Source organism: Hydractinia symbiolongicarpus, chromosome 12 (assembly GCF_029227915.1).
Source record: "Hydractinia symbiolongicarpus strain clone_291-10 chromosome 12, HSymV2.1, whole genome shotgun sequence".
Classification (NCBI taxonomy): Eukaryota; Metazoa; Cnidaria; class Hydrozoa; order Anthoathecata; family Hydractiniidae; genus Hydractinia; species Hydractinia symbiolongicarpus.
Window position 1 is genome coordinate 16,932,339 of NC_079886.1, and position 27,831 is coordinate 16,960,169.

The 27,831-nt window shown below is 33.4% G+C and overlaps 5 protein-coding genes across 6 annotated transcripts; 1 reads left to right on the plus strand and 4 right to left on the minus strand.

Annotated features, from left to right (window-relative positions):
- Positions 1-316: 316 nt before the first annotated feature.
- LOC130622352 (putative ankyrin repeat protein RF_0381) lies at positions 317-3,345 on the plus strand. The gene is made up of 3 exons (XM_057437810.1): positions 317-475; positions 1,312-1,987; positions 2,089-3,345. Exons 1-3 carry the CDS (start codon positions 448-450, stop codon positions 2,849-2,851), a joined length of 1,467 nt encoding a protein of 488 aa, XP_057293793.1. The 5' UTR covers positions 317-447; the 3' UTR covers positions 2,852-3,345.
- A 1,352-nt stretch (positions 3,346-4,697) lies between these two features.
- On the minus strand, positions 4,698-12,199 carry LOC130621654 (tRNA-dihydrouridine(47) synthase [NAD(P)(+)]-like). Its single transcript, XM_057436981.1, has 14 exons — positions 11,892-12,199; positions 10,404-11,046; positions 9,701-9,742; positions 9,515-9,604; positions 9,369-9,431; positions 9,003-9,119; positions 8,844-8,909; positions 8,640-8,750; positions 8,446-8,542; positions 7,979-8,057; positions 7,218-7,265; positions 6,188-6,328; positions 5,976-6,104; positions 4,698-4,811 (listed from the first exon to the last, which is right to left on the minus strand). Exons 1-14 carry the CDS (start codon positions 11,933-11,935, stop codon positions 4,739-4,741), a joined length of 1,743 nt encoding a protein of 580 aa, XP_057292964.1. The 5' UTR covers positions 11,936-12,199; the 3' UTR covers positions 4,698-4,738.
- Positions 12,200-12,674: 475 nt separating this feature from the next.
- Positions 12,675-13,458, minus strand: LOC130621657 (oxidoreductase-like domain-containing protein 1). The gene has a single exon (XM_057436985.1). The coding sequence runs from the start codon at positions 13,235-13,237 to the stop codon at positions 12,899-12,901; it is 339 nt and encodes a 112-aa protein (XP_057292968.1). The 5' UTR covers positions 13,238-13,458; the 3' UTR covers positions 12,675-12,898.
- A 250-nt stretch (positions 13,459-13,708) lies between these two features.
- LOC130621656 (vacuolar-sorting protein SNF8-like) lies at positions 13,709-17,889 on the minus strand. The gene is made up of 8 exons (XM_057436984.1): positions 17,736-17,889; positions 17,199-17,249; positions 16,603-16,741; positions 16,450-16,502; positions 16,072-16,196; positions 15,694-15,835; positions 14,185-14,259; positions 13,709-14,005 (listed from the first exon to the last, which is right to left on the minus strand). Exons 1-8 carry the CDS (start codon positions 17,784-17,786, stop codon positions 13,910-13,912), a joined length of 732 nt encoding a protein of 243 aa, XP_057292967.1. The 5' UTR covers positions 17,787-17,889; the 3' UTR covers positions 13,709-13,909.
- Positions 17,890-18,167: 278 nt separating this feature from the next.
- Positions 18,168-25,706, minus strand: LOC130621655 (zinc finger protein 830-like). 2 transcript variants are annotated; one of them, XM_057436983.1, is made up of 11 exons: positions 25,613-25,706; positions 25,268-25,360; positions 23,654-23,753; positions 21,301-21,396; positions 21,149-21,206; positions 20,797-20,955; positions 20,630-20,705; positions 20,443-20,509; positions 20,147-20,224; positions 19,043-19,119; positions 18,168-18,624 (listed from the first exon to the last, which is right to left on the minus strand). In XM_057436983.1, the coding sequence occupies exons 2-11, from the start codon at positions 25,348-25,350 to the stop codon at positions 18,453-18,455; spliced, it is 966 nt and encodes a 321-aa protein (XP_057292966.1). In that variant the 5' UTR covers positions 25,351-25,360; positions 25,613-25,706; the 3' UTR covers positions 18,168-18,452. The 2 variants fall into 2 exon arrangements, with proteins under 2 accessions (XP_057292966.1, XP_057292965.1); XM_057436982.1 differs by lacking the exon at positions 25,613-25,706 and having other exon boundaries at positions 25,268-25,595.
- Between the last annotated feature and the right edge of the window lie 2,125 nt (positions 25,707-27,831).

The following is a 27,831-nucleotide window of genomic DNA, read 5'->3' on the forward strand; positions in this document are numbered from 1 at the left end:
GGTTTATTGGTCGGTACTTGTGTTATTGTCAAAGGTGTCCCAGGTATGGCATATTGGCATATCCCGCTCCCCCTCCTGGAATTATAGGGAAAATAACTATAAGTATAATGGTGGCACGCTGTCATGTGTCAATAATGAATTACACGCGTGTATTTGCGCAACTTCTCATGTGGAAATACGTCATTACATTTGGTGACACTCTACACAAGTTAACTAATCTGTGACGCAACACTTTTCTTGTTTTTAGATGCTTAGCTGATATAAGAGACTTGATTGTTCAAGTGCTTTGTTTAACCAATTACGAGATATAGACAAGTAATAGAGACAATAGTCTTGTTGATTCAGGAATTATTTTGCAATATCAAATTTCTCCTCTCGTTTTCACAATAAAGAAGGGTTTTGTTGGACACAGAATTGTATCGAAGAAACCAAAGTTCTCAAGGACACATGGTTCAACCAAGGAGTGAAGAGATGAGTAAGAGTTTCGTCTATCTGAAAATATTAGTTCGCTAAATTTATTTGTTTTTTAAAGAAACGACACTTTTTAATTGCAAATTTGTAAACAAGAAAAATAAAACAAAACAAGAAAAAAGAGAAGAAAATAAAAATTATAATGATATTGTTAGCAATGAAAAATTTATAAAAAATCAATTTTAAATTCCGAGTTGGATAGATTTTACATTTAGTTTTTTTTTGGGATAGATAGACAATTACATTCAGCGTTAAATTTGATATAACATTTTTCGACTTGCTAACTTCCAAATTTCACTTGAGTGGAATAAGGTAGAAGAATTTGTATTTTGCGATTGTGATTGTGAAAAGTTATTAAAGTCTCGATATTTCAAAACGTCGTATCAAATATCGGTTATCTTTTTAATTTATCAACAAATAAATAAATAAATAAATAACTTTATTAGCTATCATTATTGACGAATTTATTGTAGTCATAGCAGGTAATTTTTGTGAATGATAACATTTCGGACTAATGAAATTAATTTCAAACGTAAAGTAAACAATCTTGAGGTCAAGTTGTCAAGGTACATGTTTTGTCCAAATTTCAGCTTAGGCGGAATGTTCTTCTTATTTTTGTTACACTTTTTCGCCCGATTTGTGTTTTTCCAAAAATGCTGCAAAATTAAATTTACCCCTCGGCGTACATTATTATGTTTCTAAAATCTTAGAATCAACCTTCATACCAGAGCTCCTTGTCTCTTTTTATATCTAAGAAATATCTATGTCTACGAACGTTATTAATATATGCTTTGGCAGTAAAATATACTGGCCACATAAACTCCTTCAACATGTCTTTAGGTATACACGACGCAACTCGGAGCAACGACATCGCTACGTTGACGAAAATACTGTCGACAAATGATGACGTTAACAAAACAAAGGGCGACATACGAAACACGGCACTGCATATTGCTTCGTCAAAAGGACACGTGCAGGCTGCTGAACTACTCATAACAAAGGGGGCAGACACACATTTACGTAACAAAAGGGGCTACCTTCCCTCACATCTTGCAGCGATATACCACCACGAAAACGTGTTGTCGTTCCTGTTATCGCTTGATAAATCCTTACTTGACGCCGTAGACTCTTCCGGAAACAGTTTGCTGCATATCGCTGCATGGAAGAGGGATCCAGAAGTGATCGAATTCTTACTGCGAAAAGGCATAGACATATCTTTAAAAAACAGAGACGGAAACACCGCTTACCACACCGCTGTACTGTGGAATCGTTCATACATCTTAAAAATTTTACTTAAAGCGAACAAGGCACATGTGAATGAAGTAAACAGAAAAGGGCAGACACCACTGCATATTGCGTCCGAGAAGGAGTACGATGAATGCGTGCAATGTCTGCTACTTCATCAAGCAAATCCTTTGATAAAAGACTCGTTTGGTAAGACAGCGGTTGATGTGGCATCTGAGGAAACAAAAAAAGTCTACATGAAGTATGAGTACTATAAGAAGATCGTAGCCAGGTAGGTCTATCAACGCCGATTGTGACACTTCTAGCAAGAGGACTTAACAAAAAAATCACAGCAATTTCATGCAAAAAATACGATTTTCATTTTCGTTTTAGATGCGCTGAAGGTATGGCTCCCATTATTGCTGCACGTAAATACTTCGACGAGAGTACAGCTCTCCATATTGTAGCATCATTTAACGATAGCCGAACTACGATACATCAGCTTGTTCAAGGTGGTGCAAATATAAATGCACACGATGCATATAATCATACGCCCTTAGAATACGCCCTGCTGGCAGGAAATATACATAACATAAGCGCATTGATGGGATTAGGTGGGAATAGTGACAACTTTGACGAAGAACACGGGTTTACACCTTTACATATGGCTGTACAAAGGCATGATATAAAGCTGTTAGAACTTCTACTGAGACATAAGAGCAATGTAAACGCAGTGGATAATAACAGCGAAACACCACTTTTATATGCAGTCGCTAATAACGAACTCAGAGCAGTGCGACTGTTGTTGAAATACGGTGCCGATATTACAATTACCGACAGGCACGGAAACACTGCTTTGCATTTGGCTGTCACAGGGAATAGCGGGCCGATCACAGAGGTATTATTGAATGAAAATGTCGATGCTATTAACGATGTGAATCAATTTGGACACACGCCGTTAATGTGTGCTGTGTTGGGCAGAAATGTTGGTCTTACAAATATGCTGTTGACCTACGGAGCTGACTTTTTTATAAAAGACAAAAACGGAAAATCTATTTATGCTCTGGCCATAAACACAAAAAATGGCGAGTTGATAAAAACAATTGAGAGCTGGAGTTTGAAATTTCAAGCAGCAAAATCGAACCAACGGTCTTGAAAAAAGTCATCTTGTTGTTGCCATGCAACGTGTTGACAATGACGATTGATTCGTGACAGATCTGAGAGTATGACAAATTATTTAATAATGGTAAACCTTTTGACCGCCTTGTGTTGTCAGTAAAATTATAATTTTCTACTTAACAAAGCAGTGTTAAAACGTGATGGAGAGAAGATCTCATTTCATATTTTCTTGAAGGGCTATTAACAAGATAAGTTTTGGTACCATGCGTCGCTGAAATCACAATGAGTTACTTTTATTTAGAGATTTTTTTTTACCTGTTAGTAGAAAAACTTATAAATCGACGAAACAAAGAGACAAAAAATGAAAATAAATAAATAGAAAATAAAACGAAAAATAAAACCGTTCCCCGATGTAACGAGAAATTCACTTTAAAACTAAACCCATGGCTGTTTGTATTTCGTACGTAAAATGCATTTTGGAAAAAAAGATTTGTATTGATTTTTTAAATGTATCTTAAGATTTATCTCATCCTTCTTGTGTCAACGCTCGCCCACCTCCAAAGATATTTAATCAAACCGTTATTAAGTGAACGAATATTACTTAAACATATATAATAAAAGCCTGACTGTCAATTTTAATCGTGCATTTCTCCAGTTAATCACAACACTTGAACGACATTCATCAACAACAGCGCTGTCCACAGATTTTTGTGGGCGGTTTTAACCCCCTTTCGATGCTCGTACGAACACAAGATCAAATATTCGACTAATCAAATGAATTTGTATTGTAGTGGCGTTATATAACTGAATAAAGCAATCGTTCGGTACTATAGAGTCCAGTCCAATTCTAAGTGTCCGCCAATAGAAAATTTCCAAGGTGATTGTTCTCCGAAATATCCACTTTGCTGAGATAAAAATTTAATATTTTCGTTCTATGTGGACCAATCAGAATAGAGAATGCGCTGGTACCAACAATTTACACACATGATAAATATTTTCTGGCTGATACCACGAGAAAGAGGCCGTTGTTATTATTTTGCGTTAAATCATTTCACCGCGTGGGAAATTTAAGACACGAGTGGTAGGAAATGCAATACACGTGTCATTTTCAAGGTGAATGCATCCGGTTGTCACTCTCCCTCGTTGAGGTAGTATAGAAACAAAACTTGTTTTTCGAGACACGGTTGTTTGCAAAAATCAATGGTCGCCAAATAAGGTAATCTGAGCTTCAAAATTTATTCACAAAACAACCCTCCCTCCTGGCAGGTCCTCGAAACAACAAGAAGAATTCTTGAAATTTTATACCAAAAAAATTACTCGAAATTGAGCACCATTAAAATCAGGTACGTTCTACTCAACAAGTAAACCTCCGTTAGGTTAATATACATCGCTATGATGTATATTCTATGTGTCTGACTTAACCAGGTCTGTTTTCTGTTTTAACACAGATTTCACTTGATTGGAAACTAGTTGATTAACTAAAGTAGGGGCAAAATTGTAACCATTCAACCCTGAGCAACAGTCGGGCAAAAACAGTCCCACCGTTGGAGCGCTACAACTCTTTAAGACCAGGCTGGTCAATGATACTAAACATAAACCGTGTGGATCCGATCGCGGTTTAAATTTTATGAATTCGATTAGTTGTCAACTGGAAAAAGCAGGGTCTTTTTAAAAGGAGTTAATAAATGTGTTAATAAAAAATAAGCTGCTAGTAATTTTTTGGGAGGATTTACAGTCAATTCAAAGTTAGTGCGTTAAAATTATTAGTCGGGTATTAAATTAGCCAGGGATATTTTTTAGTCAGGAGAGACTATAGTTAACGACCCTTAAAATTAGTCACTTCCCCGTTTTCCCCGCTAAACCCACTCAGAAAACACACAAAATTATTAAGCGAGTATATTTTGACGCAAAAATATAATTACAATCAGCTGTAGGAATTCGCTTTATGTTTTGGTAAAAAACAAAAATTTTCCGGTACAGGACCCAACAACATTTCGCTAAAAAAAGAAAAAAACCGTAAGTAAATAAGAAAGAACATGCGTATGAGCACATATAAAAAGTCTTTTCTCATCGGATTAAAATATATTTGGTGAACACACATAAAACAGATACCGCAAAATAAACATGAATATAAAACCCCAACAAATTAAAAACAAACACGAATATGAAACCTTCATAAGCGCAAAAAAGGTCTTGCTTTTAAAACGTCCACGTGACGACATACAACCTAAACACACGAACGTTGGGAACTTTGATAAGAAGGGACCATATAAGAACATAAGGTTTTTATGGATCAAATTTGTGTCTTTAATTAGCTTTGTATCTAAGAATACTGGCTACATAAATGCAAGAATCGTAAATCATGCGAAGGCGGTGGCCAAATTCATGGTACTTGGTATAAAAAGGGTGTTGTGGGATATGCGGTACCTACTACTGGAGTTGCCAGACGACAAGATACGCAAATTCATATTGGACAGGATAAAAAACTGACCAGGTAAAAAGCAAACATTAATAATAATTACGGATGTTTATACAAGAAAGATCAACAAGCCTTTTTGTTTTTCGTGTGTGACGACACAGCAAATATTTGGAAACACCCTCGCATGTAATATGAAACGTTGGGTTTGGAACAAAAGAGTCTATAAGTCATGCTACTAAGAATAAAACAGAACAAAATTGGCTAGACGAGTTCAAAATAAATTAATCTCGGAAACACCGCTTTCCTCAGTATGAGTTGCGAAACATCAGCTCATATATTTTTTGTTAAAAATATTAATTAATACTAAATTAATCAATATTTATCAGTTAATCTTCTTGTACACTAAGTACATCATCAGACTATAAACAACTAATTAGCTGTTTATAGTCTGTTGATGTACTTAGTGTACAAGAAGATTAACTGATAAATATTTTAACTTTTTCAAACTCGTTTTTTTTCTTAATTTTATAATTTTATTCTTTTCAGGTTTAACATGGTTAAGTTATATCGACCTCTGGGAGTGGTTATTCTAACAGACAAAGCATTCTAGAGGCTTGTTCAAACAACCTCTCTTCAATTTTAAAACGGGGTCAAATACGACACAAATAAATGGTAAAGGCAAGGATGTTCACTTGTTTTAGCGTTTTCGATATTCTCTTCAAAAATAAATATAGAAACTCACCTTATTTTCACCCAATCTTCAGCATTTCTGCTTGCAAATAACGTTTCTAAATCATTTCGTCCAAAATACAGCGGCGGGCGTTCATTTATCTTTTGTGGGACAACTTCAAGCAACCCGACTGGGATGTACCTGAAAAGAAAAAAACATAAATACAACCAGAAATGTTAAAAACAAAATAGCAAAATAAAAAGGAAACGAAAACAGGACATCACCTATGTAAGAAGGAAAGCCATTCGAGAAGAAATCTTCTTGTGTTTTCTACACCTTTGTGGTCAGATCCCCAGTGCAGTAAACCGTAGTCAGTGAATTCTCTAAGTAAGTCAAACCTTTCCTGCGATGATATATCCCAGTGCCTAAAAACCGGAACAATAAGATAGACATATTACTCCATTGCCTAAGGTATTTTTTTATATTGTCACGTTTATCGACAACAGCCCAGAACACACCCTTTTTCCTGCTTTCTTGGAAGGGTAGGCATTGGAAAATAAGCCTTTCTTTAAGAACTAAATAAAGATTACTTCTCCCGAGAAATCTTTTGAAAATAAAATTTAATTTTCGCAAAAACAAATTATCGCCATATTTCTTGAGATGTAAATTTTGCGAATTTCGTACAAAAAGAATTTGATGACATTTTGTTTTTCAATTTATACCATGAAGAGACATTACATAAAGATTACTACAGTTTAAATTCATATATATATATTACATATAGTTCTGGGTAAATCAGACAAATATACGCAAACAAAAAAAAGAAATCAAAGGGAATTAATTTTCGTGGAAAATAAACATCGCAATTTCGCGAATAGCGAGTCCCAATAATTTTCGCGGGAAATAAATCTCGCAAAAATTCATTTCCGCAAAAATTCATTGTTTCAAGGTAATTTCTTTGCACCATCCTGTTTCACAGATGACCGTTCTGTTGGGTGACTGCGTACATTAAAATCATTTCTCACATACCTAAGGGCGCTAAAATTTTACGCCACTACAAAACTAGCAAAATTAACAATGCGTAGTTTAAACGACAATTTTATCCGAACGATCTGACACGCAATTACGTGAAACGTGAATTTTAAAATTGGAATTGTTAATACGCAACAAAAGTTGGTGCAATTTCAAACTAGACACAATCGGTAAAACACAATTGGTGACACTTCTAAGCATTTCAAAACAATTCTGTCAGGCTTGCATAGAAACAATCAAAATAAAGACAAGATAACAAATAAAATCTTCGCCTATTCCCACCTTTGTTCTTTGATCTCAGTAAACACCCAAGGTTTTATTAACGCTCCTCTAGAAAAAAAAGGAAAGCCACTGACAAAATACCGAATGATAAGCCTAGTTGTCATGTTAGCTACACTTCTTCATAGCTGAAAATTTCATGTGTTTGCGTATTTTGTTTTAATCGCTGTAGTTTGGTGCAAAATCTTGTTCTTAAACACCCAGAGATAAGGTTAACTCATTTGTCTTCTAAAAACTGTATACTTCCAGGTCTTTAAAAACAACACGATGTAGGGACCTTATTCCATACAGCTTATCTTTATACAGCTAAGTACAATTGCAACATCGTTTCAAAGAGTTCCTAATACAGCTGTTATCAATGAGAGTCTTGCGAAGGGGTCCTAGTTCATCTAAAGCTCCCATTGACCTACAGAAGGTGTGCAAACACAACAACCGATCAACTAGACAACTGCCTTGATATCAATCCTATTCTCATGCTGAACGTTAAGCAGAAAGGATCGATTCACACTTTTATAACCTCGGGCACGACTACGGTGGGGTTTCAGACCTTCCGCACTGGAGGCGAACGCTCTACCCCAATGTGAAGTTCAATTTGTTCAATTACACAAAAAAACTTGAAGACTGTCCAAGGAACTGAGCTTAACAATCTATTAACACTTAACCAATGAAATCATACTAACTGCGAATGGACGTACAAGTGTAACGTGGAGCTGCTTAGAATTGTTTTCAAAACAACGTTACTTATAATTGTTCATTTCACATACCTTGCAATCATCACTCCATTCACACCAGTTGCTTCTCGTCTTTCCAGCACATCTTCATATGAAAGTATATCACCGTTCCCTACACAGTTGAGTAACCAGAAAAGTTAAAACTTCAATCAGTGGAACTTTGAATCATACACTTTGCAACGAAAATGACCACGAGTCTTCCAGAGTCAGTATTAAGCGAAATATTATGACAGTTTTCGCGGCTGACTTTGGTGGCATGCCAAACAGTTTACTCTACTGCTAGACACACATAAAGAAAATCACCAAAAGCCTAGGATTGTTAAAAACAAAATGCTTAAAGGTCCTTAAATACATATCTGCCAGTAGATAGAAATTGCTTTTAAGTGTTTGCTTTCTTCGAATGTTGTCAGCAAATGAGTGCACGGGAGTAGCGATCAAACCCGCGGCTTATTTAGGTTCTAACTACACTGTGCATGTCGCAGGATCAACATAACGTTTACCAAAAAAAGGGACTGGGTCTGCTAGTTTGGCACATTCGTTGATGTAGGACCAATCAGCGGCTCTGGTGTATCTCTGTTCACGTGATCTACCATGAAGCTGAAAGAAATAAGCACAAAAAAATAGGACGTGCTTAGTTGTGCACACTTCAGTACGTTTCGATTTGAATGAATTATCAATAAAGAATTCTGCATACAGTCATTAAGTCAACACCCCACTCTTTTATAATTGGAATGACTTTGTGGGCGATTGATTTGTTTTCGTATATCCCCGTTCTCATCTTTATCGTGATTGGAATGTCTGACACCTGCAAGAATACAAAGTGCATGTTATCATGTTATCTTAAACATCTACTGGCAGAAAACAAAATTGATATTGCAGCAGTGAATATGCTACACACCTCAACCATTCCTTTGATAACAGTTTCCAGTTTATTTAATCTTCCCATTAAGGCGCTGCCAAGACCCTGAGCAAGACATATGATAGCAATTGCAGAAAATTACAGAAAGAAATGACAGTAAGAAGTATAAAGCAACAAAGTTATAGTTGAATATCCCACCTTTTTAAACACAAGATCGATTGGACAGCCCATGTTGATATCAATAAAATCTATATTACATTCATTATTTAAAAGTTCAGTGACCTTTGTCATCGTGTCTGGATAGCCTCCACAAATCTAAATAAGCATTATGCTAAAAAAGGTACGAAGCACTAGTGGAAAGGAACATGTGGCGTACAAAAACAGAAAAATTGATACATGTTAATAAATATAAAATCAAAATCACGTTTTTAAGCGAATTTAAACAAACAACAACAACTACATATACTAATTTAATCTTTTTGAATCACTGCATGAAGTCAAATCACTGTCTTTATCATTCGCTTTACGTATTATTAAGTATTAACTTTGGTTACATAAACACACCTGAACACCAAATATATCTTCCGTTTCGTGGCGCTTAGTTAGCGCCCACTCCCCTTGATGGCCCTACGAGAATAAAATGAAAAATCATTATTAAAATAAAAATACGAAAAAAAAATTAAAAATTTTTACAGTACAATTTTATCAACCTGAAGTAAATTCGTAGTCATTGCCATTTCGCCACAAGTTATATCAGCTCCCAGTTTTTTACAAATTCGTCGAAAAGGTAAATTACCAACCTAAAACGAGCATTTCATGAACACAATATTGTAGAATAGTCAAATAAGCAGAAAAACCGACTGACCGACCGAACAACACAAAAGCAATATACTCACAGTTGTCAGTGGTGCTAAATATAATTTATCTTTGAAGTCAATCTAAAATAAAGACACTGTTGAAGATATAATAAAGCCCCAGAGCAAATCAACCCACCCCTTTAACCCTCGTAGTGCGGTCCGTTTGTTAAAAGCCCAATTTTGACACAACTTTTATTCCTACTTCAATTGACTATAACTCAAGAACAAAAAGAAACTAGATGCTCACTTCAGGCTTTTGTGATAGAAAAAGATCTAAACTTTTTTTGGCGTCCAGAAATTTGCGTCTTGGAGTCCCCCCTGCCAAGGCGGCGCTGCCCCCTGGGCCTGTTGACTTTAGTTTAATGTAAGAACGGATTGCGAGCATTAGATGTGTAGCAAATGCATTGGGCGCACGATAAGTAGGTGTGCTGTGACACAAAACTATGTTTGGGTGATTTTGCGCTGCTTTGGTGGCCAGTAACATAACCAACAATCTCGGACTTGGCAAAATTTGCGGAGAGAATTTTTGAATGAATTATTGATTTTGTAGGGCAGAAATTTCACAACAATGCGCTTTTAGACTCCGACTTTCTTTTGAAAGGGAAGTGTTTTGGTCTTACTACCATATCTGAGCAAAACCAGTTTGTTAAAATTGCTTGTGACGCAGCTGGGCGGGCCTGTAAAACGCTCGTGGCTATCCTGTATATATACGGGATCCGCACCACAAGGTTTAAAAACCCACCTTTTTCTTTTCATTGCTTCTTAATTTGATTAGATCTTCATCTGTAAGAGCTCCTATCGATTTCTCATCTGCAATATCAATAACAGCAACAGTAGAACGAGATAGATATTTTTCGGATCTTAGAAACTTGTATTGCTTCTTACGTAACGCAATCATCGTTTCTTTCTTTAACGTGTTATCGTTAAAAAAAGTCTCGCAGTACGAAGCATACCTTTCCTCGTCGATAATGTTTTTATGATCTTCCGAGATATGCTCCGAACCGTACCTACACTCGATACCGTATCGACATTTACCCGTAAGTCTGTAATTTATACATTCACGTCCAATATCTGCGGGTTTATGCTGAATATATTTTTCTATATCGTGCGTGAACTTGCAATTGCTCCCGAACTTACATTCTTCATTCCTAAGTATGGTTGGACAGACACGAAATTCAGATTCAACTTTAGGAACTGTTCTGGGTCGAGCTTTATTCTGACCTTTTCTTTTCTTTTTCGGAGGCGCTGTTTCAACGCTGTTCGGCTCTGGTGTTGTTTCGTTCTGAGATGATGTTTTAATGCTGATTGATTCATGTTCTGTTTTCTCGACCTGTGGGGAAGGGTCACACGGTATTACTTTTTCTTTCTCAGTCTTGATAATATATCTAAAAAGTGAAAAAGTCGCCATTATGAAGTTATTCAGAAGATAAACTAATACAATTGTTAACAGGGTGCACTCTTGGTACATCATTTTTACAGAAAAAGTATAAATTTTCTGGTGTAATAATTTAAATTTTTTCCCACCATAAAAACGACTGTTTTTAGTTGCGGTAAACGATTTGTATTACCGTATGAAAGGTGGAAATCCATTTTAAGCACCCTTTCAAAAATTATGAAGCTTACAGACGTACCCACTTTTTCCATTATTTTTCAAAGGAATATGATAAGCAGGAGCAGTTTCTAATTCGTTTTCAGTTAGCTGCAAGGTAGAAAAACTTATCAAAAGCTTTGTATACATTGAAAAAAATAATTTTTGTTTTATTTGGCAGAAAATCAAAAAAATATACGGATTTTTTAGAGCATTTTCATAACTTAAGGAACTTTGAAGCAGTTCTATGAAAAGTAAAAGGCACAGGATTTTACAAAAAAAGGAGTGGCCACCATGAAAAATGAAACCACCACAGAAAAACAAATTGAAAATCCCAAACTTGCACGAGCTGCTTTAAAAGTTTAAAACAGTTTGACGAAAACATTTCTTTCTTCTAAAGGTGGATTTTTAATAGAAATTTGTGACGATTTGAAAGGAAATTAGCTGCGAAATATCTGTTTGGTTTGCACGAGAAACAACAAAAATACTGAAGCTAACCACTCTATGGAGTATGTATCGTAACATATGAAAGTTACAAACAATCAACCTGAAAGACCAATGGCAGACACCCTTGTCTGGAACTGTAGGTACCTGCAATAGAGTAGTTCGACTGTGACAGTCAAGCGTATTATATCTACTCACTCTGGTTTAACAGCAGCTTGTCCAGCACAATGATTTGTCGGCATTTTGGGTGACTATGAACTATTCTAAAAATATATTGGAAAACTCACATTAGGAAAAAGATACTGATTTTTAAAAGCTCACCTCCTGTGAAAAAAAAGACAATTTCGCATTACAGAGCTTGGGTAGAAATTCTTATTTTAATTGAAAGTCTTATTTTAAGATAAAAGACTTTAAAGGTCCACTAATAATTATCTAAATGAGGTATTTCATTGAACAGTTTTACCACGCCACATAGGTTTGTGTTTGTAGCCATTCAGAGTGGCGTTTCAAACGTTATAATTATAATTGGTAACAGTAATTATGTTCTAGAGCTAGTTAATAATCTCATAACATCGCATAATTAGTGGGAATGTTAAGTCTTATATCCCAAAAATCATTAAAACATTTTTGGAAAAAATAAACCATTTAGACACCTTTCTAAGCTCTCTAATATGATATCCACTGTTTTTTTTGCAGCAGATAAGATTTAACATTGTTGCATTGAGTGTAACATTAATCAACAACCCTGCAAACATTTCAGTAATGTAAAACTGTGTGTACTGTTTCGGCATTATCAATATAGATTAAATAATTAATATGGTTATTCTACTTTGTGTGATTTTGTGATTTTGACATTTTATGATTACAAGACCTTTAATTCAGTGGCAAAATCATCAAAGCTTTTGATTATACTCTTTGTGGATTGATTTTCAGTATAATACACTATGCTACTAATTTTCAGCAAAATAAATACGAGTGACATACTTTTTAACATTATTTACAAGCATTACAAAACTTAAAATATATATGTATAAAACAATCAGTTAACAATCAAAAACATATTCTAAAATTAATAAATATACAATTAAAACAATAATAAATATAAAATAGATTAAATAAAACAGAACTGTGCAGGTAATTTTTGGTGCTAAAATGACCATAACTTTCCCTAATGACAACGGTTTGACATTGCAAATGTGTTATGACTAATCCCTCTTAAATTTTTTCAGTCTTAATTTGAGATCCATTTTAAGAAATTCTCGAACGTTTGAATCAGGGACAAGTTTTAAAGCTTCAAAAGCTTTTTCTCCTCCATCGTTATAATAAGTCGCTAACTCTTCTGCATATATTACCCATACACACCTGTCACAACCACTTCCACAACATAACCCCTCAGGAGGAGGACTTGGAGGTAATTTTGTGCTTTGCTTTCTAATGAAATATAATTGTACTTGGATGCCCTGCAAATATGATCTTGTTTTTATTGAAATGCTTGACGTTGATTTTTTATGTAAAAACAATCCACATTTCCTAAAGCACCACATAAATACTATATATATCCAATTTGCATCCAGTGAATTGTTTTCTTTACTAAAACTAAAACATGCAACAAAATAATTTCGTTACTCCTTAAAGCTTGTTGGAAAAAACATACTGCAAATTTTTTTAAGTGTATAACAACAATCATACTGCAAGATAAAATACATCCAGATGCTGCATTCTCAATAAGCATAGGACACAACATAGCATTTTTTAGGTGAGAAACTTCCGTCTGGATGCATATTAAAAAATTAACATATTTTAGGCACACACATTTCCAAACTTGTTTTTAAAAAAAATTAATGACGTTTTTAAAGTAACATAATTGATAAGGTAATAGATTTATATTTATCACATGCTTCTTTATGTTCTAAGGAGCATATTTCTCATCTAAAAATGTGCATGGTATGAAAATTCTTTTTAGCAGAAGAAGTCGTACTATCATTTTTTGACTTGAAACACAAAAACAACGTTGATGGAGTGTAAAAAATTTATTTACATATTCCAGTCACTATTACAATAAGAAAGAGAACTTGAACAAAATTATTCAAGCTGTTATCGTATTCCTGCCTTGTGCGCGAATGTTCACTATTCCTGCACAGTGCAGGATGCTGCTATGCAGCGAGCAGTTAATACAATAGGTAGGTGACTGTAATATTGTGATACCATAGATCGATTTAACTATTGTCTGGGAAAAAACCTGGAACCCAATAAAGCACTTCTTTGGGATCTTGGTTGTCAACCCATATCATACCCTCTTGTATCAAGTAATTCTAAATAAAAACAATTAAAATTTCTTAATTCTTAGGCTTTTCAATATCGCTATATTGGCAGCAAAGCTGCCGTCTGTTCATTTAACCAGTGGAGAGTATTAATAATTTATTTCATCGAATCTCCACAATGCTATTTTTCAGACAAGCTCATAATGTTGGACAGATGACAGATTCCTTACTATTAAATGCTTCACTCTTTCTTTATCCCATTTTAATTCGGAAATGATTGACGAATATGTTGTGTAACCAGTTTTCTAAAAAGGAATATTTTTTAATTTTACAGAGACACAACGTCAGATCTAAAAAAGAACTGACAAAACTTAATTTTGACAGAGTATTAAGAAAGTTAAGCCAAGATTTAACTAAACTGGTCATAATTGAAAAATCACTAATTTAATTTCTATTTTTTGGGTAATAGCAAATCTCTAAGAAATTTCATCCATCACCCTAACCTAACGAAAGCTATGCTATAAAACTATGTATAGAATTTCCTCTGCGCCACCGGTAATAAAGCAAGTAATGTTCGCACAGCAAAAATCATCATCATCATCATCATCATCATCATCATCATCATCATCATCATCTTTAACACATCATCATCATTGCCTTAACGTTTCCTACGCTATAACATGAGTTTGGTTGAATGGAATACATTAACAACCTACTTCCAATCTGCTCTAGGCTGTGTTACTACGAAACACCAATTCCTCTGTATGTCCTTATTACCTCCTGCTAAGTCGATCTATACCACTGGGCTGTGTCCCAGGAACTATCAAATCTCTACACTTACTTACTCAATTATCCTCCTCTATTCTTTTCAATTGTTTCAACTAACTCAATCTTCTTATCTGGATTACATCTCCTATGCTACAAACACTTACCCTGCTTCTTAGCTCATCTGAACCCTTTCTGTCTTTCAACCTAGTGTTACACATCCACCTAACTATTCTCATATCATTCCTTTTTAAACGGTCAAAAGCTTTTTGACTCACTGCCTATGTCTCACTACCATACAACAATTTGTTAACTAAATTCTTTTTTCACCTAATTTCGAGATTCCCTCTCCAGTAATCCTTATTACAATAACACTAAAAAACAAACATGCTTGAGGAAACAGAGAGCTTCTTCATTGCTGCTCACCATGCGAGTTGCAGGGTGTTTATAGTATCCTTAATTCACCTATCTACCTTTTTAATTATGTTGCTGTGAATGAAGTATTTAGATGAATTTGTATTTCAACTTAATTATAGCCACTTCATAAAATCAGAATTTTTATGTAACTTCCACTTTGCCAAACATTGCAAAAAAATTTATGGGAAGATACTAGCTTCTAATGAAGCATTGGTAATGCAACATGATAGTATAATCAACCACGAGATTACTATAGCTAACTCTCTTTTGATTTTTATGTTACCAAAGCAATCATTTGATGATTTAATGTATATAATATACATATCAGTTTCTTAAACTTAACAAAGCTATCAACAAACAACTACTGCATTTTCTGATAATCAACAAATCTATCTTAACAGGGTAATTAAATTGTATACTCCCATAATTACTGCTAAATAAATAAAAAAAATATGCAAGCACATTCAAATAAGGAGGAGGTCCAGTAAGATGTAGTGTTGACAAAAACAGGTAATCCTTGCTTGTGCAAAGTTACAATTAAAAGTTTAAGGACTTACTTGAGCTGTTTGTAAAACCGTTGTGTGATCCATGTTCAACTCACTAGGTACAGATTGGACTAGTTGTCGTTCTTGTAAAGGCAATACCTTAAAGCCACTACCCAAAATGCTAAGTTTCTTTATGGCACGAACTATATCATCCCTATAAACAATTTAAATATTTTTTTTTACAATCTCCCAAGTATTATTATTTACTAGACCTTCTTTAGTCAAGGTATGTCTGTAAATCTTAGGAGTATAAAGGAAATAAAGGAGACAATACACACTGTTATTCTCGACATGACGCTAAAAATGCATAATAATAGTTTCAAGAATAGTTTTACCATTTATTTTTTAAACAATGTTTTGATTTTTTATAATAAGAGAGAACAAACGTACTCTGAAACATCTTGACGATTTCTACCGCGCCCTCTTAATACAAGCTTATGCAAATCATCAAGTGCAATTAGGCCACCGTTTTTAGCTTTTGTTGCCAGACACACCTCTGTGATTTGAACACCGAGCTAAAGCGTAAATATTAAAATTAAAAATAAATAGAAAAAAAGAAATATAAACAAACTAGTGGATACACAGTTTTCCTTTCAGCAAATTTTTTATTCTGCAGAGCACCCGGTATAAAGCTAGATGCAGGCATTTCAAACAAAACAGACTAAACAAACAAACAAATTAAGATATTGTATTTTAATCCGTTGGTTTAAACTACACGGCTACTATTATAGATACAACATATTTAAGTAACAACAAAAAGCGGCATACCTCATAGTAAAAATCACCAACACCCAAGATTTCAGACCAAAAACCACGGCTTGCTATTTAAAGAAGGTAAGTTCTTGTTTAAAAAAACTAAAAAAACATTTCAAAGTTGATGTCATAAGCTTTACTGGTATAATACTGTAAGAAGAACCTTACAAGCTAAGGGATCCACACCAATCTGTGCACAAAGTTTTTGAAAATGTTGTCGAAATTCAGGATTCTTTTTTATATCTGATTGATGTTTAGATGCGAATGTTTCTAAGTAATGTTTGAAGGACTCTAATTGTTCTACCATCTAAAAAAAGTTAAATATTTTGTTTATCGGAAGAGTGATAAACAGGTACATACTCTGACAATAAAAATAATTCAAAATTTCGCAAAATGTGTTTGACTATATACTCATCATTAAAGACCTAAAATTGATCTGATTAACTCAATAATTTAATAAATGCAGCTACAGAGTATCTGCCAAATACTAACTTTTAGACATTTTTCTACATTTTTTTTAGCTATATTGGACCAGTATAGACATTCTTTCAGAACCTTAGGTTATACTACAATAGGAATTTGATACATGCATAATAACAAAACAGTGTAAATCTTTAAGATACATCTAAAATACTTTTGGTTGACCATTTAAACTTATGACATTATCAACGTTTATCTTACATATAAAAAATATTGCTGACATTACGGACTTGCTCCTGACAATTTGGAAGTTTATGAAAGAAAAGAAAGAAATATGTACCTACATGAGAGATTTCAGCATCAGCTAATTCAGTTCCTTTTGCTGCATATCTTTCCTAACAAAATATGCAAGAAATTGGCATTAATTCCTCATAAAAAGATATTATAACATTTTCTTAAATTTGTGTAGCAACAGCAAATTGGTAAATCATAGTAGTTATAGTTGTGCCCTCATTATTTTCATAGTGATGTAAACAGGATGGCAACCAGCAAGAAAAAAGATGAGAAAACTAAACTGCTTCTCGCTACCTATGCACTTGTTTCACGTACAAACAAAGATGACACAATGAAAGAAAGAAAAAAATTACTGGATATATATGACACAGAGGATAAAAGCAACAAGGTAAAACCCTGCAAAAATGGCAACATAAATTTAAAAGGCAACAACAATCAGAAGCAAATCCTGAATAAAATTGGTTTGTTAAAAAGAACTAGAAGAGATGCAATATGTGCCTTTAACAAAGATGAGGAGAAGGGATTGAAAGTTTACTTGCACTTTGAAAAGACAAATAAGACGCTGGACGAAATAGTTAGTAAAATACCTTTGTAATTCTGTTACGATTTACTCCAGCAAGACCTGGTCCTCTCCTCATGATTATTCAGTGTACATGACAATTATACTATTCTAATATATAGAGAATATAATACAAGACTTTGCAAATGTGCTAGTGGTAAAACATGGTAACGTGATTAAGAAAACTTGTTGAGATGTAATATTTTATTAACCACTTATGTTCACATTTATGTAAAAAGCTTTTCTTAAAAAAGAAATAAAGAAGTGGACATTTGTGGTTTTGACAAGACAAACAGAACCTATTTTCTCATGTTTGCTTTAAATAATTCAATAGCAAAGTCAATAACATCAGCTAATTCATAATTAATTCAAGCTTTTGTTTCAAATTGATAAACGTATATTCACAGACTTTAAAGGAAGGAAATTATAAGATACACCAACGCAAGAAAATGCACAGAAATGTTTTTATCACGTTTTTTTGATAAAGCTGACAGAAAATGTGTTTCCAAAACACTATTTTCTCAAACGCATGTACATAAGTAAGTAAACTTCTGTTAAGACCTCACATGTGTAAAATTAAGATTGTTTGAATGGATATTCTTTTTTGGCAACATCATTTTCTTACATTACATCATTTCCATGAAGTTCATTAGGGTTTATAACCATTACAATGTTAGCATAATCACTAATGGTTTAATTGACCTCCTCAAGAAGTCATCAGTGCAACTACATCTAGAATAACGTTTTATGCCATTTTTGCTCTCCAATCAAAAATGTTATTTAAATCTTCATCAGAATCATCTGAGCCATCAATGTCTTCATTCTGTTCTAATATTTCCTTTTTATTTTTCTCTAACTTGGCACGATTACTCTTTTTGACAAGTTTCTTAAGCTTTTCCACACGTGATAGGCATGACCTAACATAGAAAAAAAAAGTCACTTAATGCATTGATACATATTAATTTTACAGGTGTAAAACTGTTCTGTATTACAAATCTAATAGTTTCAGTTTTGTTTGAGCAGTATGGTATTGGTATACATACATGCATTATTAAAACCACAATGTGATAACAACTGAATTTCAAAATATTGAATTAGTTCACAAAACGATCCAGTTCAATTAGATTTTTCCATTCAAGGAGACCATAGGAGCATTGGGAAGATTTCTGAAAATTTAAGGAGATTCAAGGTGTGGCTACCCTAATGTTCAGCAAATAGCACAGCCGTGTATTTCATATGTACTCTTCTTAGGTATAATTCACTGGTAAAATCCTGATAAAATCACACACCTAATCATTTTGCAGCTGTGTTAACAGAATAAATAATAAAAAATACTTCATGTTATTAAGCTCAGCCATATCTTTCAACATTTCAGCTTCTTCATCCTCCTCATCTTGTATTGTTTCAGAAATCTACAAATGTAAATTGAATAAACTGTAGTGTCAGGTCCTCGAAGCCTTGATAAATTTAAGTACCATGAGTAGTTGTGCAGGTGTACATCATAGAAAAGGGACTGGTAATAAATAAAGTAAATTAATAACTTCCTTATGGAAAGTTTATCACTTGATTAGTGAGATTAGCTAAAAAATTTAGAACTTCTTTTAAAGGGGCTAAAAACCAGCCTTTAAGTAAGATCTCGGTCATTGATATTACTCTCCATCCTGGCATATTGATAACAATATTGTGTAATAACCAGACAACTCAGAAGCTCAACAAGAAGAAATTATACAGGCTTTATTGCCACATATGGACAACTCGTTAATGAATAATTACTTTTTTATAATTTGCTAAAAAAATAGATACACTATCTTTCAGTATTCTTTTTTAACAGTAAAATAAGGTCTGTAAAATATAATGCTTAACAGTAAAATCGAAAGTTTGTTGTGATGCGGAAGCAAAGACAACACAAGGGGTTGCAAAAAAGTAAAATAAGCTATGGTCTGTAAAGTGATGCAAAAAATGCTATACTACTAAGCCTTAAGATTGCTATTGCCTCAACTGCCTTTTTATGCAATGATTTGGTATGATTCTGTGCAGAATTAAGAAGAAAAAAGCTAGCTAGGCAGGTCAAAAAACTTCAAAGATTCTTTTACCAAAAAAATTTGATTTAAAAGGCAAGTGCTTACATAAAATAAACTATGTCTATTAAATATTTATAAGGCACTTCTCTGTCGTTTTCAGTTATATTTGAGTGAATAATATAATAACCAAGATGATTTAAGATGTTGTTTTTGTCCTTGTACCTCAAACTTTCTAACTGCAATTAGCTTGTTTTTTGTGTAAGTCACTGAAGTCAAACATCGACAGCTTGTTTTGTAGTCCCTTGGAACACAAGAATACAAATGGAGGTTTCTAAAATGCTAATGTAGTCTAAAGAAGTATGCATTCAAAGATGGTTATTCAGAATATGCATACAGAATAATAAGAGATCAAACATACTTTGGTTTCTTCTTGTATCATTTTTTGAAACTTTTCCCACTCTTCATCTTGTGGATCCTTAAATTCCACATTTCGAGCCTAGAATGAAAAAGAAAGAAGGCTAAATGTTACTGTAGTTTGTGCAAATTATTATAAAACCCAGTTAAAAAAACTGCACTTTTAAAAACTTGCAAAATGGTATACTTTAGTGATAACATTTCTTCTGATACCTGATGTTTAAAACCTCAGATCATTATTAATTCTGTCAAAGAAATCACAGTGAAAATAGACGATACCAGAGAACAACATAAAATAACCTTTGCGTCTTGCTTTGGGTCATCAAAAAATCCTTCAGGTAGCTGTTCTGAGGTTGAACTAGCTTTTCTAGAAAATAAATAGCAATTATTATTGAATATTGTGCAGTGTATTTGGGTGTACTATGGTCAAAATAAATGTTTCAGCAAAAAAGTATAATCTCAACCAGTAGTTATGCATATAAATCACCTTTTTCTTGGATTATTTTTTTCGTCTGTCTCTTCTTTACTTTTTGAAGTACTAGATGACTTCTCGTCAAAGAAATCTGATTGAAAAAGTTCCAATATTATACATAACCATCTCATCAAGTAAATTTATACACATTAATAAATCCATACACACATGTTACGCATTACCTGAGGGCAGTGCATCTTTGTCAGGAGGGGCAGCAGTATTGTTTTCGCTATTGTTTATTGAGTTTTCGGTCTGTGAGTTTTCGGTCTGTAAGTTTTCAGCGTGGGCAACATTAGTTCTGTTGTTTACACTATCATCAAAAAAGTCTGGGGGCACATTGCCTACAAAAAACATGACAGTAACAAGAAGGCAAAAACAAAATGCAGTTCAATACAGCTCTCAATAACATAAATACTCAAATCTTCAACAAATCAATTAGATATTGCTGCACATTTTTTCTTGTTATATTGTACTCAATTCAAAATTGAACATTTTTAGTAAATATAGAACATTTTTAGTATATATAAGTCTTACCATTAGGAATTGTTTTATTATTTGAACATTGATCAGGCCTGTCTTTTTTGAGGATACTCTAAAAAATGAATTTGAGCATACATTTGAATTTGCATTCACTGATTTATATATTGGAATTGTATCACGTAACATTATATTAAAATATATTTTACCTTTAGTATAGGTTTTGGTTTTGATTTTGCTTCTGGCTGTGGTTTACTAATTGGTTGTTGTGGAGTGAACTGTTTATTCTTTAAAGCAGAAACATTCTAAATAATTATGGACGAATAGTTAAAAACCGCAAGCATAATCCCAGGTAATTATATGGGATGTGTGCAATTGCACAAATACGCGGCCACACATATGCAAGTTGGAAGTCCTTTTATCTTTTGATATCATAATTATACTTTATTGAACTTTGCGGAGCTATGTTGCGAATGATTTAGCAAAAGCTTCGTGATAAAACAATACTGTAATTTTTTTCTCATAACTGCAAGTTTCATTGTTGAAAATTATTTAAAATAAAATCCCCTTAGGCATTAGTGTGATGTTATAAAATTTAATGATTTGTTAACTATGCAAAAGATTAAAACAATTCGCGCAGAAACTAATGTTTTTAAAAATGTTTTTGTGCATGCATTTTAATATCCCTAAAACTTGGTCCGTTTTAAAAAATATCCTTCTTAACATTTTATTCTATGCTATTTTTTCAACAAAAAGGCATATAAAAACATAATCAAATCAATAAATCCAATATATTTAGTAAAAGCTTTCGACCGTAACTTCACTCATCTTCAGTCAATAATACAAAGTTGCTAACATATAACACGTAATTTATAGAAAATGTAACGTAAAATGATTTCCTAATATGGACAAGTCATTATCACACTTCAGCATACGCTTAATGCTGTATTCCTAGAAGAGTGATTATTGATACTTATCAAATAAGTACAATGGAACTGAAGATATATTCCTATTAAGAGCTGGATTATCTCTATAGACCATGAGACTCTACGGCCGAAAGCTTTTACTAAATATATTGGATTTGTCGACTTGCTTATGTTTTTTATATGTCTGTTTGTTGCACGAGTAATATTTTTCATCATCTGGATATGTCTTTACAACAAAACATTATGCACAGGAATATTAAATCTCGCACAAAACTTTTCAAAAAAAGTTTCATGCGCATGTTTTTGTTTAAAAGACTATTTTAAAAAATATATAATTCTTTTGAACATTTTATTGTGATCTTCTTTTCTTAACAAAACTTTAGGAATAACTTTTGCAGCATAACTTTAAGTGCATAAACGTATTTTTAGCTAGTAAAATTTTCCATTCACTCCCATGCTCTTCCACCTCGTACTACTACAATTTAAAAATGTGACACATAGTCCTGTTTGACAGTCTGGTCAATGAACATGCTAAGGCATGCAGCACTTTGCATTCCCGAAATGGTTTCTATTGGGGTCAAGGCGTGCGATTTTCTATTTTTTAATTGCTGTTTTTACAACGAAGAAGGGTGTTATGACAAGCATATTTTCTGTGTATTTTCACATAACGCACACAGGTAATTAATTTCTGCTGTAAAAAAAATTAATAATTCCCCTTCCTTACAAAAAATGATTAAATGAATATTTTTTTTCTCTTGAATTATGAAAATAACTATGGCTGTCAAGGTCGAAAAATAAAAAATACCTGCAGCTTAAAAACTTTTAAAAGTTATGCAGCAGGAGTTTTCTTGTGCTGTTTCGAAAGTAATACAACAAAAATTATTCTTTGCTGTTTTCAAAATTATACAGGATATAGCAAGTTACTCTCTTCTCACTTTTAAAAAAACAGAAAAATTATTTTAATAAAAAACTTTTAGTTTTGTTTCAATGTTTTTTGTGCAGTCTTATAAAAAATCTATGTCCCACATGTGCAAATTTTTTTAAGGAATATAACATAATTGACAAAATTATGTAAATCATACTGTTACGGCGAACATATTCTGCAATGTTTTTTATATTATTTTTCCTTATAGTTGAATATTTATGCAATAGTCAGCATCACCATCATATATAATATAAATTATATGTGTAATAATCATAGCGAAGGAGGGAGTTACGACAATAACGTGTATCTTGATTTTTTCCTGAGTCTTTTCGGATTAGTGTCACAATTACTTACGCAAGTTTACATTTATACAAAAATAGATTGTTTTAAAGCAATGTATGAAATTAACGATGTATTTAAATCATGTTCTGAAAATATAAGATATTTTATTCTGTATTCTCAACGTCGTTGCACGCAGGTTTTTGTTATTTAAACAATAAGTTTCCCTGATATTTTTAATTTCTCACGGTGTAATTTTTTTCTCTAAAAGACAATAGTCTATTATAAAAGTAAGTATTTATGAAAGTTGCTCATGCATGGAAGCTTACATTTGGACTGTACTGTATATATGTAAATTACTATAATTATTATATTATTTTTTTTTTCTCAGTTGCAGTCGTAACAAAACAAAAAAATTACAAATATACATACCTCTTTGTGCCTTTTACTTTGCAAATGGGCATTCCAAACAATTTCATTCTTGATTACTGAATTACAAATTATGCAAACTAGTTGGTCTAAGTTATTGTATCTATAATTAATATTAAGGAAAAAATAAAATGTTATATATCTGGTTACTATATACGAGTGGCTTAGAAAAACACAGTTGGCTTAAAAGTATGAGATCAGGGCTTTTTCCAAGCAGTGACAAATCTGTCAGACGCATAGGTAACCTTATAACGGCAGCTTTGAATTTTAAAAGAAGAATAAACACAAAAATTATCCGAGTCAAACACATTACTTTTCAAACAGGGAATGTCTGCATGTTTCTAGCTAGCCTAAATTTCTTTATTAACTTTGCATTTAGCTTTGATTTTTGTAAGCCCACTAAAAAACGATAATTTACATATGAAAAATTAATTTAGAACAGGTAGCTAGTCAATTAGCAGGGTAGCTAGTCAATTCTGATTCTTGGATTGGGGGATCCGATCTCTGGATCACAGGATCACATGATTCCTGGTTTTTCTAGGTTAAGTCTAGCCATAGCTAGCTCCTAGCTCTACTGGTTAGGGACCGTCTTAAAATGTTCGTATGTAGTTTGTATAATTCGTATAAAAAACTTTGAAAAATCATGAAAACAGGATCGTAGAAAACAAAAAGATCGCCGTAGATCGTTTAAAAATCAAGGAAACGGGATCGTATCAAGCGAAAAATCGCTGTAGATTGTGTAGATTGAACCTATGAATATGCAATTTTGCTAGTCTTTTCAATGAAGTCAACCTTGTATATTTTACTTTTTTTATTTCTGGTTTTGTTTAAAGTGTGTATCATTTCTTTTCGTCTTTTAAAAAAAATCGTTTAATTCTTTTGTTTCTGGTTTTGTATTGAAATAATTATGCGCAATTACGCCGGTACTTTTGAAGTTCTTTTCAAGATCATAATAGCAAATTACTTTGTTCAAAGTTCGTATCATTTCATTTTGTATGACAAAAAAACTTTGTTTAAGTTTGTATCATATATTAAAAAAGTCCGTATAAACTTTGTTTACATTTTTTATTTTAAATAAAGCACTTCATATGACATTCGTTTTACGAAACGAAGTACTTTGTAGCGTTCGTATAATACATGGAATCACAGTCCCGATATTTACTTGCGCACGCTTCTAAGTGATTACGTAATGCCTGATGCACGCACAGAAATGGAGGTAAAAATGTAAACAAACTCAGCGGAAAAGTTACCTGCATTTCTGTGTGCGCAGGAAAAACACGGCACTATGATTGAGTGTATTATACGTAAAAAACATACGAACATTTTGAGACGATCCCTTAATTGATTTTACCTAGTCAAATATACAACTTTAGCTACAGACTGTGGATGTGATCTAAAGTCACAATAATTATCTTGTGAAAAATGCCTTTTTAAAATATTTCGATTGACTTTTTTATGAAATTTTCTCAACATTTGCGTTAAAATTCCAAAATACTCAACATTTGCATTGTTTCGAATCCCAGAGGTACTCGATCAAATAAATACAATAATCAATAAAAACAGATAAATAATGCTAAGTTTGTAACTATATACTAGTATTTGGAAAAGAAAAGATACTTTGCAAGGGGGTGTTTTATCTTCTTTTTGGTATTCTTTTGCTGCCTCATTAATTTTCGTAACTCCTGCGACTTGGCCGCCATCTTGTATTACCTTTAAATATCAGAATGCCTGAATTTTTTTTAAGTTAAAGTAATCCTGATGAACATTATTAGGTCAAAAAAACTTCATGTATACGGACATGTACTCTTGATATCGACTTTTGAGGATCGGCGACATTTTTACTCCTGCGCACTAGCGTTTGGGTAATCAGGGGACAGTTTGCAACAGGGGACTGCTAAAATTGTTAGAAGTTGCGAATGTTCAAGTTATTGGTGGTTAGACTTAACGAGTAAATTACCGTACTTTCTCAAAGCGCCCTCTCCTTCTAATAAGCGTTCCCACCAGAAAAGAAGGTTTAAACTGGCAATAGAAGTCTAATAACGGCCCGAGATGTACTCTTAGGGCGGCCGGGTTTCCACCTCAAACCAATGTGGTCGAATTAAGGTTGGCCTCCACGTAAATTTGACACCTTGATCGATGGCGATTCATTCAAATTTATTTCAAAACAATAACACAAATTTGATCTGAAATAATGATATTGAGCATATACTTAGAATTTCATGACATATAAATATTTTTCGTACTATTCTTCTAAATTTTTCAGCTATTTGTCTCCAAACTCTTTGCTTTTTGAGACTTCTCGAGTAAGTGTCCAAAGACCAATCCGATCCCAGGGCTTTTTTCTAGCTAAATACGCGAACTTATTTTACAAATATTATCTCAAATTCTTCAACATTCATCGGGAATAATCACTTATTAGTGCGATGCATTTTCATCTTTTAAGGGTTGCTCGTGTTAAATTGTATAATGATGTTGCTGCATCCAATATGCAATTTAGTTCGTTAGGTTTTTTTAGCCATTTTCATTTTTTCACGCTTCTCAGTGAAGTTCATTTTTTCGTCGATTTATGTACATCACGTGGGTATTAAACAATCTTATTGGATAGATTTCAATCGATCGAGGAATAGTACAAAGCAATATCCTACTTTTGAATTCAATCGTCAGGTCGACGTCAATTGACAAATATTATGCAATATTCTATTCTTAATAACATCGATGTGATCGGCGCCGATCGATTCGACCACATTTGTTTGAGTGGAAACCCGCCTTTATATCGAAGAAAAACCCATCCGGTATTATCAACCAATATGGCGACGATGAAGTTCTACAATCATTATAATGAAAATATAATGAAAAAAACAGCCAATTTCAAAGTTGTATGAAAGCCGACAAAATTAATAGAACAAAAGCAGTTTTTTAAATGTGGAAATCTACCGACCTCCTTCTAATAAGCGTCTCCTCCAGCAGTAAGCGCTCTCCTCAAAAATTAAGGCTATTTTCCATAAACCAGACAGAAAAAAACAACCCAAACGAAATTTATTTGCAGGTAATTTACACTTGTCCCGATGTTATATAAAAAACAAGATGTATTGTGAATAAAGTTTATGTTTACATAGACTGGCCATGTTTACTTTAATTGTTCGATTTCAATGCTGGGTTGTGGCCAAAATAGGTTACTTATTTATGTTTATTCCCTTAAATTTCATGAATTTTCTAACGCTATTAGGATTCACATGGGGGTTATTTTCAGTACCTATGAATTCTTTCCCTGTGACATGTATAAAGCCAGCATTCAAACTAAAAAGTAGTTTCTTTGCCAAAACGCGTATGGGTAAAACATCAATCCAGTCATCTATAAAACATGTTTTCTAACTGTCAATGGAAGATCTACTAGGATTTTGGATGCTCCGAATGACTAAGAAGATGGTTTCTTTTAAAAAAAGCTTGGCATGTGCCACATCTGCGATGTCTTGTGCTATCAATAAATTTTCCTTTCCCAAAACATTCTTGCTGCGTAAAAGTGCTTCAGTCGCCGATGACGTTGATGCGATAAACTGACAGTAATTTCATGACATCTTGATAATGCTACCTGGTTTTCTAACCCTGATCCCTAATCTAACCCTAATCTTGAACCCTGGACCTGTTGCCTTTTTTTCTGTACAGTGGAGTAACTCGAATAGCCATAGGGAATCAAAAATCGATTGAGTGGAGGAGCGTTCGAGTAATGGAGAGTTTGTTCTTTTTACACGTTGATGTAATGTACTGCTATGTATTCCAAAAATGCAGCAACATTTTTTTGGGCAGTTCCTTTTTCCAACTCTTTTATATGTATTCAATTTGCAGGACTTATTTTTTCCAACAACAGCCGTCATGATTATAACAATTCAAAACGATAGGATAATGTTTACGGTTGTTTGAATGACATTTGAACACACATTTGAATCATTTACGTCAATTAAAGGTAAAAAAGAAACTGCTTATGTCATAGGGATCATTTAATGTCCTAGATACATGTCGCATGGTTCGAGTTCGGGTTATAGCATAGGAGCGTTTATTAGAAAATCCCTGCCGTACCAGTTTGAGCCGTGCCGTTTGAGATAAGGAGAGATTTGAGTAATTGAAGTTCGAGTTATAGAGAGTTCACTATATCTGGTAATAAACGCAGTGCCTGTGAGAAAAAA